We start from the raw sequence: 13882 nt of genomic DNA, 5'->3' as shown, positions 1-13882 counted from the left end.
TTGTAAAGCTAATATTTTTGCTAATTATTATATCTTCAAGTATCTAATGAGCGATGCTGTACGCATATGTGCATACATCTTTTAAATTGTCAAATTTAAATTTAATAATTTTAAATTGTCAAATCTTTAAATGGAAGAATTATCACTACTCATTAGGCCAATAATTTTTATAAAAAATTATGTAGGAGGATACAGTAATTACACACGCAATGTATTTCATTTCAGAATATCAAAAACAGTTGACTTAAACTTGTGTATATATGTTACCCGCAAACTCATTTACTAAAGCAAACATTTAAAATTTAAACAGTCATCATTAACCCATGTGTGTGTTATCTGACGTTGCAATCATAATAAAAACAAAGAAAAACTTTGCAACATAAGTTGATTCAAAACTAACGCCACTGCCGAAAATTACAGACGACAAGAATTACCCAGATGGAATATAAAATATATATATAATTATGCTTTCCCTAACTTCTATGTGTGGTCGACTGGTGGTGGACCTAACCTAACTTCATCCGTCATTGCCAGCACGTCAAAAAAAGAGAATACTACTCGGCGAAGATGGCGTCTTGAAGTTTGACACGTTACACACCACGAGGGCTCGTATATTGAACCAAGTCAGTTGCGTGTATGCGTCTCCTACGATCTTGTTGTGGTCGTCCCTATGTTGTGCGCCGTCGCCGCCGCTGAAATATCATCAAATGTTACGTGCGGCTGTTCGCAACGGCGATGTGCTAAGTCCACGACAGCGCAATATGAGGTTCGTCGTTATAGCCATCCTAAGCCTCATCTTCAGCACATGCTGCGTTGCCAAGCTATCCGATAAGCGACTCTGCTATGACAAGGACTGTTCCGGTAAATACATGCTGTTTTGCTACAGACAACACTTAATTGAAGCCATACTTTAGCCTACTTCTTTTTTAACGCGCCTCTAGACTCGGTTTGACATATTTTTTGCCGTTGACGCTTGTAAGTTTCACTGATTCACGACTTTTTATTCCCATTGCAGTGATGATTTCTACAGGTAAAACTACCTTACCTTATAATCCAACCGATCCCGATTTGCTAAGTTTTCCTGGCAATGTAGAGGTCAAGGTGTATAGTAAAGCTGCTGGTAGCAGAGAGGATTTGTGGGGTGTAGAGGTATTATTCCAATAATATATTTCATTCAAAATGATATTCACTTTAGTATATTTTCTTATATTATCTATGTATTTAGATAAATGGCAAACGTGGTTATGTATCTAAAAAGTTTATTAGAGAGTATAAGATTTTTATGAAAGATCTGAAACATACAGTGCCTGTTGAGACTGCTACAGATGAAACAGTCGAGAAAAATATCCCAAAGTCTGAATCAACGACTGTGAGTAATGGTGATGATGTCACTAGCCCTGTGCAAATGGATGAAAGCAAAGTCCAAGTGCTAAAGGATGAACCTAGTGAAAGTGATGGTCAAGATACTATCTCTCCTGAACACGTTACTCCTACATTTGAGTCTATCTATGACGGCACTATACTTCCTCAAGAAATTGATGAAGTAGAACCTGTCAGTCCAAGTTATTCTGTCCCTACAGCATTAGACAGTTCCAAAGTAGAAGAGAATGTACAATTAGAATTGCAGCCAAATATTTTGAGTTCTACATTTTCTGCCTTCTCTAATCTCTTTAGTGGTGATGATGAATCTGGATATGAGTCTGAGGAAGATGAAGAAGGTGTTAATCTTGTTACATCAGAAAAAATTCAGACTAAGGAAACAACTACAAAAACTCCTGGAATTATAAAAGAGCCTGATAAATCTAGTTCAGTTCTAAAACAAACACCAGAGGAAGTATTTAAGAATGAAGAACTAATAAAGAACATTGAAATTGTTAGTAAAGTTAATGTTTCTGAAAAAAAAGTTGAAAAATTGGTTCCAGAAGTAAAAATAGAAGAATCAATTCAAGAAGTGAAGACTGAAGATACTGTCTTGGAGCAACAAACAAAAGAATTGAGTCAAGAAGTAAAAATTGAAGCAACAGTTCAAGAAATAAAAACTATTAAAACTACTGAAGAAATAATATCTGATGAAACTGTTCCAGAAGCAAAAATTGATGAAGTTATTATAGGTAGTCTGTCTAATTCATCAGTGCACCTAGAATTAGAAAAACTTTATAAAGAAAAAGAAGTTGCTAAAGATCCAATTGAAAATGACAAAAAAGAAGTCAGCGAGAAGCAAGTTATACAGGAAGAGAAAGCTTTTATGCCAGCAGATGTGAATGAAGAAAAAGTAACCAATGTGAAACAAATTGAGAAATCACAGGTCAAAAAAGACAGTCCAATACACATACCAAATTCAGAAGTTGTAGTCGAACTAAAAGAGAATGTAAATGTTGGTATTCGAACTAAAGAAGTTGAAGAAACTCCAATTATAACAAATACTAATATTGAAAAACCTTTCCAAATTATTATGGAAGATGGAGTAGGTGGTATCGAGGAAAATGTAGATAATGTGCCAAATGAGAAAACTATAAATGTTTCACAGAATACATTGCATGTTGAACAAAAAATAGTGGAATCATTATCAACAGCAGAAGCATCAAATGGACAAAAACAGATTGTTGATAATAATGCATTTAGTACTGAAAATAATACAAGTCCAACTGTGTCTTCTCAGGATACTATACTAAATAAACAAGCAGATGGTGCAAATGATGCTTTTGCAAATTCTGCCACTTCTGAAGAATCAATTATTATAGAAGTGCCTTCAAATCAAGACGTCAAACTAGAATCGGTTAAACCATCCAGTGAATCTTTTGTACCTCTGGAACCATTTTATCAAGCGAATATTTCGAGTAATGACGTCATATCAAGTAAGCAACTTTTGAAAATAAGTAAAAATTTGAGTGCACCCCATACATTTGTTGAAGAACTAAAACCAATAGAAACTGAATGGACTGTTGAGAATCAACAACAAATAAATAAAATTGTAGTGGATAGTAATAATAATAATAATATAGTTGTAGACACTGGATACACCGCAACGAAGCCTACGTATATTCAAAATGAATCTACTGTTGAAATCGTGGATTCATCGATAGATTCCAATCGTGAAAATATCGTCGATATACCGTCGACATCGAGCTTTGGTGAATTTCTGGGTAATCGAAATTTACTTAACGCTGGAAAAGGTTTTCAATACGAGGATCGTACGTAATTTTGATAATTCATGCATCAAGTGGAAATTCATTTAGATTTATTCTTTTCAGACTCTGAAGAAATCGGAGTGGACAAAATCGTTATTGGTGAAAGTGTTCATTCTACTGTTCCACCGGCAAGCGACGAAAGTATTGTTGATGAACTTAAGCAAGAGGATGAAAATATTAGTACCGAGGACAATTTCGTTGATAGGAATAACGAAAAAGTTATGTTACCCATGGATACTTGTGATATTAATTCTGAGTGTTCTGATGATGTAAATATTTCAATTACTGCATTCTAAATACAATACAATATTCTTTTTATAAAATCTATAGGAATCTTTATTTACTTTGCAGACTTTGCATAAATATACTGCTGAAGCAAATGCTGTAACTAGTGCTAGAAAAATGACAGAATTTAATTCTGACACTTTGTTAATTGTTTGTATAACGGCTGTGACTACTCTATTATTTTCACTTGGTTACTACTTCCTGGAAGTGAGTATATTAAAAAAAAGTTTTCAATACATTTTTTTATCAAAGGTCGCAGCAGCGACATGCGGCATGAATGTTTGTAATTAACTTGGCTAATTTTCGTGTTCGCAGAATAAAAGGCGAGATGCATTTCTTATTGCAAAAATCAATAAACTTGAAGCAAATCTCATGAAAACAGAAAAAGAGTGTTTTGAAATACAGGAAAAGTTCATGTTTACAAAGACCAAGGTAGGATAATTTTGTTGAATCGAGTGAAGTCGAAATTTGATCGTAGTTTCACACCCATAAAATAATTTGTAGTTGAACTCCATTGAAGATGAATCGTTTGGTTCCAACGAAATGGTAACGTCGCTGAAGGCTGAATTAGCTTCTTCTGAAGTGAGCATATCAAAAACTATAAATAATTTTTTTATCACTTTGGTAATAATAAACTAAAGTTATTTTTTTCTAATAGAATGTAAGAGAAGAGCTAGAAAATCAAATCGCATCGCTGGAGAAAGAATTAGAGAGTACATCGGAAGCCGGTTTAGAATTGGAGCGCATGTTGCGTGAAATACTTTCGTCGCAAAATGAAGAAAATAATCCGCTAGCACAATCGATTGAAGAATTGCAGACACGCTTAAACGATCAACAGGTTGCTAATGAGTCATTAAAAGCGGCACTTACTACTAAAACTCAGGAGGTAAATTGTAGTCATATAAAGTTTTTCACATAAATGTAAAATCTTGTTGTTATAATTAGTAATTATTATGAAAAAGTTAGGGGTTCTAATCTTTAAATTTTTATTAAATTTTTTCTGTGCATGCAGCTTGATTTTTACAAACTTGAGGTCTGATTAGTGTTCCGTACTATTTTTTAAATAGAATATTCAAAATAATTGGTAATTAACCTTTTTGATTTTTAATATTATCCTGTTTGTTTATTTTTACTAGAATGAAAATCTAACTGGAGATCTCACTGTGAGTATCAAGAAAATTGAGGAATTGCAAACAGAAGTGATTAAATTGACCGCAGAACTTGAATCTGCAACAAGTACAAAGAATAACATAGAGGAAACATTGTCGAGTAAAGTGGGACTTCTTTCACTACAAGTTAAATCGGTAAATACCATTCTATATTTGATTATTTTTTCTTGTTATTTTTAAAATGTTAAGATTTTTCTTTTTTGTCAATAGATGACTGAAGATAAGAATACGTTGCAAAAACAACTAAAGCTAAAAGAGTTGGAAGTTAAAGAATTGTTGGATGTGATTAACAAATTCAATACAAAAAATTTAGACTTTGAAAAATTATACGAAGTATCGAAAGTAAAAGCTGACGCCGCGCAGCTTCTTGAAGAGCGAGACGAGCTGCGGACTAAAATAAGTGATGAAGAAGGCGCACGTCAACTACTTGAAGGTTTGTTCTTGCCGTCTGACCGTTTATTAAAAATCCCATTGAATGTTAATTATTAATTATTAATTACTATTAAATGTGATTAATTATTGTTTTAGAACATGTCAGGCTTATCACAGAAGAAGTTACTGTCTTAAGCGAACAGTGCAAGGTAGCCGAAAAGGAGAAATTAGATGCTAAAACACAATTGGAAGTGTTGAAACACTTCTTTGAAGAGAGGGAAGCTCAAAGGCAAAAGTAATTTATCATTTCATCTTCATATTAACGACAATTCCTTACGTTATACAGTCCATTTAATTTTTACCTTGATACCTTTTAGGGAGGAAAAACAATGGCTGGAAAAGCAAGGCGAACACTCGTCGGTAGTAGAGAGGCTACAAACAATGCAAAATGAAATACTTAATTACAAGTAAGTGTAATGGTGTTATAGATCTTCAATTTAAGAATTGTTTCTTTAAATACAATTATCATAATTTCAGACAACGACTAGAAATATCAGAACGGGAGATTCTCAATCAAGAGAAAGAATACAAAAGTACAATAGCAGCTCTTGAAATAAAAGCACACGAACATTGGGTTTGTAAAAGTTGTATAAATATATATACATTACATCGGTCGACCGTAATAGAATCGCGTTAACCAATGTAACTGGGTATTATAGGTGATGGCGCGACAAAGTGAGCGGCGCTTGGAAGAAATTAAGAACGAATCAAGCCAGTTGCGAATTCGTCTTACCAAGGCCGAGCAGAGTATTAATGACGCTGATCCCGAAACGAAAATACATCGTAAGTATCTTGAAAAATTATTCATTTATATTATTCGCGTGTAATGTTTCAACACAAATAGTATGTTGAACTAGATGGGATATATTTATAACATTATTGTAATGTTTGAACATTGTATGCTTTATAATCTTCCCTTATCATGCTTTGTAGTTCATTCAAATACCATACACATCAAAAACAACATAACTATATATTGAAAATCCACCTTTTTTTTAATACACTTAAAAAATTTTTATTTAATTTTTAGACTAAAATAATGCAATATAAAAGTGCGATATAAAAAATGGAAAAAAAGTACACCGTAAAAATGAACAAAACGGCTTATCGCTCGTTTCCCTCTTTTCGCTCAATAGGGCTACAAGTAGCAGCCGCAGCGGCATCGAATGGCGAAGCAGAGCGAACGCCGTTGTATCCAGGAGGTGAGACGTCGAGTTCACCGCTGATGTTCGTACCTGGCGGTCCGCCACCACCATTGCCACCATATCATCAATTGTTTCCATTACCACCGTTCCTACCACCACCGACACCTCCTGAGACTTCAAGGCCAACTCCACTTGGTGGCGGTAGATTATCCTCTCCACCTCCTCATCCAAGTAGCGCCAGTAATCCAGCGACATCGCCACCTTTATCGCCACCTCCGCATTTGTTCCATCATCTGCCACTCCCACACGAGCTCCTACCGCCTCCACCGCTGCCGCTCAGTAGTTCGCACAACAGCTGGGGAGACGAGCCGTTACCGCCACCCAACGCTAATACATTCAGGCCACACGGATTTCATAGGCCCAGAAATCACAAAGGTTTGGATTCTACGTTGGAAGAGGTTTAGTGATAAAAAGAAAGGCATGTGCATGCTATGGTGTTGTCCGCTTTTTTGTGCGCTTTTGATCTGATACGAGGAAAATCGGTTGAAATTAGTATTTTTGGTAATTGAGATTATGAGATTTCAAAGAGATAGATTGAGTTGTTTGAAAATAAGTAAAACTGAATTTGATCAGTCGTTAGAAAAATTGATTCGACAACTTCAACCGATATTCAACCAGTAATAGCTTTAACTATATTGACACTCTCTTATAGGAAAAAGAACACACATTTTAACAACACGACTTGAACTATTTTCTTTTATTTTTAACACTTAATTAACATCTTTTTATATTATTTTTACACGAGTATTGCGTCACGTTTTGGTTATTTTTCTCTCTATATGTTCCTTACTATGCTTGCAAGGACGGAAACGTTTCTCAAAAGTGAGGCAATTTTGGAGCACCATGGAAGGGGTTAATAAGTGATGAAAAAGTCAGGTGGAAGGATTTTTGTTTTTGATTTTTGAAAATGTTTGTAGTTTTTAGTTTATACTCGTATTTGATCGAAATAAATTTTTGTTGTTTTTATGTAGCTTAGTATTAATTTGTTGATGAATGTAAAAGTAGGATTAACAACCATAAATATTAATTTTTTAAAGTGATGCGCTTAACATTTATAAATGTATTTTTCTTTGTAAGTATTCGCCAATTATGTACTTGTGACTGACTACTACCGGTTGAAAAAAAAAAGAGGCACCTCACTTTCGAAGCGTAGATCTTTGCTGAAAATATAATCATGAAAATGGGACTTATATAACGTTTAAGTTCCAAATCTTTCTGCGCATCGATTAATTTGCCAGCGGTTCATCTAGATTACTTAGCAAAGCTGTGGCAGCAATAAAAAGGGATAATCATGGATCTTCGAGCTTCCTCAGGCTCGAGCAACTTTGCACAGCTGCTATTTTTCATACGTTGATAAATATATTACTTAAAACTTTTTAATGTTTTGCATCAAATCCGAACATAATAGGACAAACCATAGCGAGATAATTTATTTTCGGAGATTGTCATTAATAATTAAGCTGATTAATTTATTTTTTAATTCCACCAGAGTTGCTTTAAAAAGACTTTGAATTATAAACAGATTTATTATATCGTGCATGAAACAGCTCGATAATCTGAGTTTATTTTCTTTACGATTATCGACCAGGCTTTGGTAATTAGTCTAAATAAACCGCTGACAAATCAATCGATACGCACATTCTGAAGCTCCAAGGCTATGTGAGTTCCATATCCATGCAATTGTTGTTACTAAAGACATACACTTTGGAGGTAATATCTATTTTTTTAACTGATATTAATTAATGTTTTAAGTGTAGGTAACTTTGAACAGATTGTTCAATATAATTTATTTTTACAAGTGAATAGAAGAAACATTGTTTTTGTAGATAAAATAACATTTTTATTATAAAAAGATCATTTGTAAATAAAGTAATGTAGACAACTTATAGATTACCATGTACATAAATAAAATAATATAATTTATATAAAATTTTTTTTCTTTAGGTTCCTTACATTCTTCCGGGGAGTCGCTGGATAAGTCTCACCATAGCAGCAAAGTTTAGTATCTTTTCCATCTCGTAACTTTGAGCAACGTAACCGAGTAATTCTTTATATACAATGAAAAAACAAATATTTTGACTATAACAAGTCCTTATCTGGAACAATGCTAGCCATTTTTTTAAATTAAGGTGCAGATTGTACGCGAATGTCAATCTTGCTGAATATTGAAAATTTGTAAAATACAACGTTAAACAATGAATAACGTTAGCTTTTGTCATTTTTTTGAAAATTTGTTTGATGATTTTTGTGGTTAAGAAATGTTAAGTCTCTGTCGTTCGACACATTATTTGTAATGTTCATTAATGAGTTTTGTCAGTTTTGTTAGTGTTAAGAAGTTAATGATTAAACTGCATTTTATGTGTAAGTGTAATGTAAAAAATGTGTAAGATCAAAAATTTGTATGACAGAATGTATGTTATAATCAAAGGTGTATCTATACAAATGAAATTTTGAAAGGAGTTGTTAAATATGATTTTAAACAAATTTAAATAAATTGTAATTTATTATTAACACTTTTCTTCTTTGTGTAATATAACAATATCCATGAAAATTATACATTTATATTGTTTATGTCGCACTCGTGTTTTCTTTTGTTTAATTTTTTTATAAGATCTATATGTTACAAAGAGAAATTGGTGCTAAAAGTCGAGGAATGCCGCGAGTTTATCGCTATATTTATAAATCGCTTGTTTGGCCTAAGAAACCCTAAGGAGTACAAAATTACCCTTAAGTCTCGATGTCACCACCATGCACAAGTCTTTAAAAATAATATATAAAAAAACAGAGTTCTTGAATAAATTGCAGTCTTGCTTTGTTTGCTTTTCCTTTGCATTTTTCTTGATTACGCCAAGAAAACCACAAAGAAAATGAAAAAAAATATGAGAACTGCAAAGATTTTAATCATGAGCCATCGGTTATTGGTCACTGATTGAAAATACTTCAATATTTCTGCATGAGCTGCTCCTACATTTATTTCTGTGTCTTCGATATTACTATCTATCCTGAAAAATGATATCTAACATTAGTATGTTGTTTGGAAAATACATATTATTTTAAACAATCGTACATACCTTTCTACCATTTCTTCTTGCTCTTTAACCATATGTGCTAATTGCTGAAAAATGCCACCCAACTCTATTATAGTAGATTCTATATTTTGCATAGTTTCTGCTCTTGACTGCACGTAAGAATCCTAAAAATAATAACTAAAATATAAGCAAAAGAAATAATAGTGAAATTAATAAAGTAAAATGAATTTATACGCACAGTATCGTCATATACTGCCATCTGCATACGCTGTGAACCCATAGCTGGTTCAAGGTCTATACTAATGGAAGCACCAGAATCCTGTTGTTCTTGCAGCAGTAGAGAGCCTTGCTTACCAGCAACATTTGGCGGCAACATTGTCGACACATGTCCATGAGAAAATTGTTCCCTTCTACTTTGTTCTTCCCTCATTTTCTGTGTGATAAAATATTTTACTTTAAACTCAACTAACATCATGACAATGAAATATATGTTCATGAATTACCTCAGAGCGAACTTCTAAGACACTCTTAAAATGATTTGACATATTAGCAAGTTTTGATTGTAAGGCTACAACAACTGAGGAGGAATGCGATGCAATGTGATGACCCTTCGAAGAACTAAAACTTTCACGCTGCCTCCTACCCATCTCTTGCAATTTGGCAATTTGCTGATTTAAACTACTTAGATCTGTTTTTATAATTGTAGTAAGCTCTTCTATTTCCATTTGTCTGTCATCAAATATAGATTTCTTCTTAGCCACTGGAAAGTAATACCAAATTTATGTATTTATATAAACAAGATTTATTATATCTTATTAGTTTTAGTGTCTTTAAAATGATATAAAGAAGTTTAATAATCATCAGTTTGATAAAGGATCATTGTTTATAAATTTAGGAAAAAATTTTAAAAACTGTATGTCCAAATATGACGTATCCATCATTATTACATAAAGTATCTTACAAACTTTTTAATTGGTTTATAAAGAATCTAATAAGTAAAACAACTAAATACTGGATAACAGAGTTGCAATTGTACTAGCACTGTCAAGGTCAGAGCAAATAGTTTTCTCAACTGCATATACAGACAAAAATATTTCTGAACAATCGGATTGGGCGTCAAAGTAGATAGAAAAGCGATGATCTTACACAAAGCAAGCTTTTCAAGCTTGGCGTAGGTGCTGGCGATGTTTTTACCGATATTCTTGGCAATCATCATGAAATCGGAGTAAGTCTGAAGATGTTTTGCCTGCCTAGGACTGCGTAGAACGGCAGCTCTGGAGGCAGTAGTGTTTTGCAAGCTTCGTAAGGCATTGCCAAACTCCTGGGTACGGTCGCGCGACGACATCGTCGGGACAAACGTATTCGACTGTTTCAACAAATTGTCCTGGTCGTCATTGTCGTACGACTCCTGGCGATAAAAATTTGGCTCGGCACCTATGCGACGTCGTCGCGCTGGCATTGCATCGTCCCGACTTCTAATTGTGTTGTTCCTGGACGTGCACTTAGCTCCAGCTGTTGTTGCTGCTGCTCAGCCTTGCGAAGACACGTCCACATGACAGCAGCCCTACCACTACTAATCACGCTTTCGCGCAACACACCAGCACACTACATATAAGCGTGTGAATCGTGATGGTGTTTACGCTCAAATTACGGCCGGTAGATGGCGTTCGATGTGCGAATTACTCCCGCGCACGTATATGCGGTGATTAAAATATATACTTGTATAGTGAATTTTTCTTGCTTATGCGATAGTTAATGTTTCAATCATGATCAGCAATATAAATTATTAATCCATTATATAAAGCTGAATAATTGATAGACCGACACCAAAAAGTCGAATCTGGTACGCATAGAGGCTGCCGCAATGTTTATAAAGTTGCATCAATCGCGAGGATACAATTATTTCGGCTTTATTGTCTCGATCGTCACTTTCGAACACAAAGAATTTTTCTGTCGAAACTCAATATAAGTTGCTTGTGTGTGTGTGTGTGTGTGTGTGTGTGTGTGTGTGTGTGTGTGTGTGTGTGTGTGTGCGCGCGCGCGCGCGCGCGCGCGTGTGAAAAAATGATCACCGGAAAAATGACGTTAATTGCATAAAACAGAAATCGGCATCAGAATTTATATAATTACAGTAGTGTTGCTACATGGTATAAGATTTACCGTACCGTCACCGTAACATTATTCTGACATAACCTTACTTTTGACCAAACCGGTATTTTCATAATAATTTACCGAGTTAATTTTCTCTATGAAGTACGTTACTTTTGTACACGTTAATCATACTTTATTGATTACAGATCGCCAACAATGGATTTACTAAAGGCAATACGTGAAAAGCCACTGCAAAAAATAAAAAAACTCGTCACGAAAATACTGCCATCAGATTTTAAATACATCGGCTACGAAGCTCTAATTCTATCAATGAACAACAATAAGAAAGATGTTACGAAATTCCTGCTCGAAAGAAGCTGCGCAGTTAATCAAAGCACAAAACTTCACGACACGCCTTTACACCTTGCAGTGAAACTCGGCGATTTGGAGTTGATAAGCATTCTACTAAGCAGGCGAGCTTCTATCGAGGTTGTCAATGACGAATTTAATACTCCGTTGCATCTTGCATTCCTAACGAATCAATATGAAATCGTCGATTTATTATTGTCGCATGCAGAAAAGATAAATGATTTCGGCAACTCGAAGAACAAACATAATCTCACGCATTTTCACATTGCTTGTACGAGTTCTCGTCCTCGCATTGCGCAAAGCTATTTGGAAGGCGGTGCTAACATGAATGACGCCGTTAACGAAGATTCACCATGCTACGCTGGCTTCACCGCTATGTACTTTGCCGTGGAATTCAAGTCGCTCATCGCTATCACAACACTCCACTCATGTCGAAATTCCTTTACTGACTATCCAGAGGACTGTCCTGGTAATACGGCCCCGCAGTTAGCATCGCAATCTTTAACCACTTTGTCGATAGCTTGCCACTTGTTTGAAGAAGGCAGTCTAGACGTGAATAATGGTTTAAACAATACCTTGTCGTTGTTTCATATGGCTTGTTTAAGAAATGACCCAAAGGTTATAGAAAAGTTCATCGAAACCGGAGCCAGAGTCAATACTCCAATCAGCAGAAATGCGATGTTCTGTCCGTTTTACACGCCGTTACATTTTGCCGTTGAGAGTAACATCAAAGCTAACGTTGAGGTCTTGCTTAAATATGGAGCAGACATCAATAAGATAAATAGCTATGCAATGACGCCACTACATTTGGCACTTTACAACGAAAATTTTAAAATCAAAAACGATATTGTTGATTTGCTGTATGCTAAGGTTAAGAATAAGAAAGTTGACCGAGTTGATGTCAACGGACTTAGTTATTTACACGTCGCTTGCACAAGAAACGACATAGAGACGGTTAAAGCTCTGCTCGAAAAGAATAATAACAATCATACGAGAATACATCCAAATGAGCGTAATTTTTCGGATTACACACCTTTGCATTTTAGCATCCGTTATGGTCATCAAGAACTCGCGAAGTTTCTTATCAATAACGGCGCTACGGTCGACTCTACTTTTTTACACATGGCTTGTGAGATCGGTGATGTTGGTTTCATCGATTTGCTGCTCAATAATAAGGTGAACGTCACTTCTTCGCGGGAAGTCGATGAAAAAACTGCGTTGCACCCTCTTATCGAGGCATATTTGCATAACCAGGATACTCACAAGTCAGTTTACAACGGAAGTGATGTAGCGATGACTGAAGCTGCGTGTAAAGAGGCCGAGCTGCTGAAGCGCGTAAAGGTGCTGGTGAAGAAAGGCTGCGATGTCAATGCTAAAGATAAAAATGGCAACACGGTGCTGCATCTTGCTTGCGCAAAAATTTGCGACGGAGGTAAGTGCGTCGTAAGTTTACTGAAGAATGGCGCTGATGTCAATGTTGAGAACGAAGAGGGTAATACGCCGTTCAACGAGTGTTTCAAGTATGAGAAACGATTCGAGACCGCCGATTACGTTGTGCTCTACGATCACGTTCAGAAATTAAAAGACGTTGGTTTGCGGGTTAACCAAAAGAATGAAAAGTGCTGCGAGAAAATGTTGAGAGAATTAAGAAGTGCTTTACACATAGCTGTTCACCAGTCCGAGTTGCTTCGTAAACAACAAGCGAGGGCTGACGAGATTATAAGAATGAAAAATATTAAGCTGATCGATAGCTTTTCATTATACGATTTTTTTAAATTGGATCAACGAAGAGCTACGATATTCGTAACTAACTGTATGCTCAGAAACACTGTTACGAATGAGAATTTGAAAGGTATGTTCCCGTTGTATGGACAATTGCTGAAATCTTTTTATAGGAAGGTTAAAGACGAACCGTGTGTCGAGTATGTGGGTAAAAGGAAAGTTAATAAGACTTCGAGACAGGCAAGGGCTAAGAGAATATGTATCTAGAGATGAGTACTTTCTTGTTGTCTTTCTCGACATGTCTTATTGACGCTGACTTGTATTGATTAGAATAAACGACCAAATTTTAACTTCATAATTTGTTTTTTCAATAACATCTGTATTATCTCTGA

At 35.1% G+C, this 13882-nt stretch overlaps 3 protein-coding genes across 10 annotated transcripts; 2 read left to right on the top strand and 1 right to left on the bottom strand.

The window, feature by feature from the left end:
- The first annotated feature begins 575 nt into the window (after positions 1-575).
- On the top strand, positions 576-8640 carry LOC131672825 (transport and Golgi organization protein 1). Of its 8 annotated transcripts, none has more exons than XM_058950310.1 (18): positions 576-861; positions 1016-1149; positions 1226-2855; positions 3003-3191; positions 3252-3457; positions 3540-3680; positions 3789-3905; positions 3978-4055; positions 4132-4359; positions 4486-4506; positions 4610-4777; positions 4853-5075; positions 5171-5309; positions 5392-5481; positions 5552-5648; positions 5734-5857; positions 6211-6654; positions 8224-8640. In XM_058950310.1, the coding sequence occupies exons 1-18, from the start codon at positions 708-710 to the stop codon at positions 8280-8282; spliced, it is 4242 nt and encodes a 1413-aa protein (XP_058806293.1). In that variant the 5' UTR covers positions 576-707; the 3' UTR covers positions 8283-8640. The 8 variants fall into 8 exon arrangements, with proteins under 8 accessions (XP_058806293.1, XP_058806294.1, XP_058806289.1 ...); XM_058950311.1 differs by adding an exon at positions 7082-7155 and having other exon boundaries at positions 1226-3191; positions 6211-6276; XM_058950306.1 differs by adding an exon at positions 7082-7155 and having other exon boundaries at positions 1226-3191.
- Positions 8641-8796: 156 nt separating this feature from the next.
- LOC131672828 (syntaxin-5) lies at positions 8797-10941 on the bottom strand. The gene is made up of 5 exons (XM_058950315.1): positions 10455-10941; positions 9812-10068; positions 9547-9741; positions 9351-9472; positions 8797-9281 (listed from the first exon to the last, which is right to left on the bottom strand). The coding sequence occupies exons 1-5, from the start codon at positions 10765-10767 to the stop codon at positions 9122-9124; spliced, it is 1047 nt and encodes a 348-aa protein (XP_058806298.1). The 5' UTR covers positions 10768-10941; the 3' UTR covers positions 8797-9121.
- Positions 10942-11358: 417 nt separating this feature from the next.
- LOC131672827 (ankyrin-1-like) lies at positions 11359-13782 on the top strand. Its single transcript, XM_058950314.1, has 2 exons — positions 11359-11520; positions 11606-13782. Exon 2 carries the CDS (start codon positions 11616-11618, stop codon positions 13755-13757), a length of 2142 nt encoding a protein of 713 aa, XP_058806297.1. The 5' UTR covers positions 11359-11520; positions 11606-11615; the 3' UTR covers positions 13758-13782.
- The last annotated feature ends 100 nt before the right edge of the window (positions 13783-13882 follow it).

The sequence above is a fragment of the Phymastichus coffea genome, unplaced genomic scaffold, assembly GCF_024137745.1.
Source record: "Phymastichus coffea isolate CEN01 unplaced genomic scaffold, Cenicafe_Pcof_1.1 PCOF00159, whole genome shotgun sequence".
Lineage (NCBI taxonomy): Eukaryota > Metazoa > Arthropoda > Insecta > Hymenoptera > Eulophidae > Phymastichus > Phymastichus coffea.
Note: the sequence above shows the minus strand (reverse complement) of the source record. Positions and strands in the feature narration are given on the sequence as shown.

Coding starts and splice junctions, on each gene's coding strand:
- LOC131672825 (XM_058950306.1), top strand. CDS start 708: ATGTTACGTGCGGCTGTTCGCAACGGCGATGTGCTAAGTCCACGACAG. Junction 3,192..3,251: donor AGGTTTTCAATACGAGGATC/GTACGTAATTTT, acceptor TATTCTTTTCAG/ACTCTGAAGAAATCGGAGTG. Junction 5,482..5,551: donor AATGAAATACTTAATTACAA/GTAAGTGTAATG, acceptor TCATAATTTCAG/ACAACGACTAGAAATATCAG.
- LOC131672828 (XM_058950315.1), bottom strand. CDS start 10,767: ATGCCAGCGCGACGACGTCGCATAGGTGCCGAGCCAAATTTTTATCGC. Junction 9,742..9,811: donor TCTTAGAAGTTCGCTCTGAG/GTAATTCATGAA, acceptor TTTATCACACAG/AAAATGAGGGAAGAACAAAG. Junction 9,473..9,546: donor TGGCAGTATATGACGATACT/GTGCGTATAAAT, acceptor TATTATTTTTAG/GATTCTTACGTGCAGTCAAG.
- LOC131672827 (XM_058950314.1), top strand. CDS start 11,616: ATGGATTTACTAAAGGCAATACGTGAAAAGCCACTGCAAAAAATAAAA.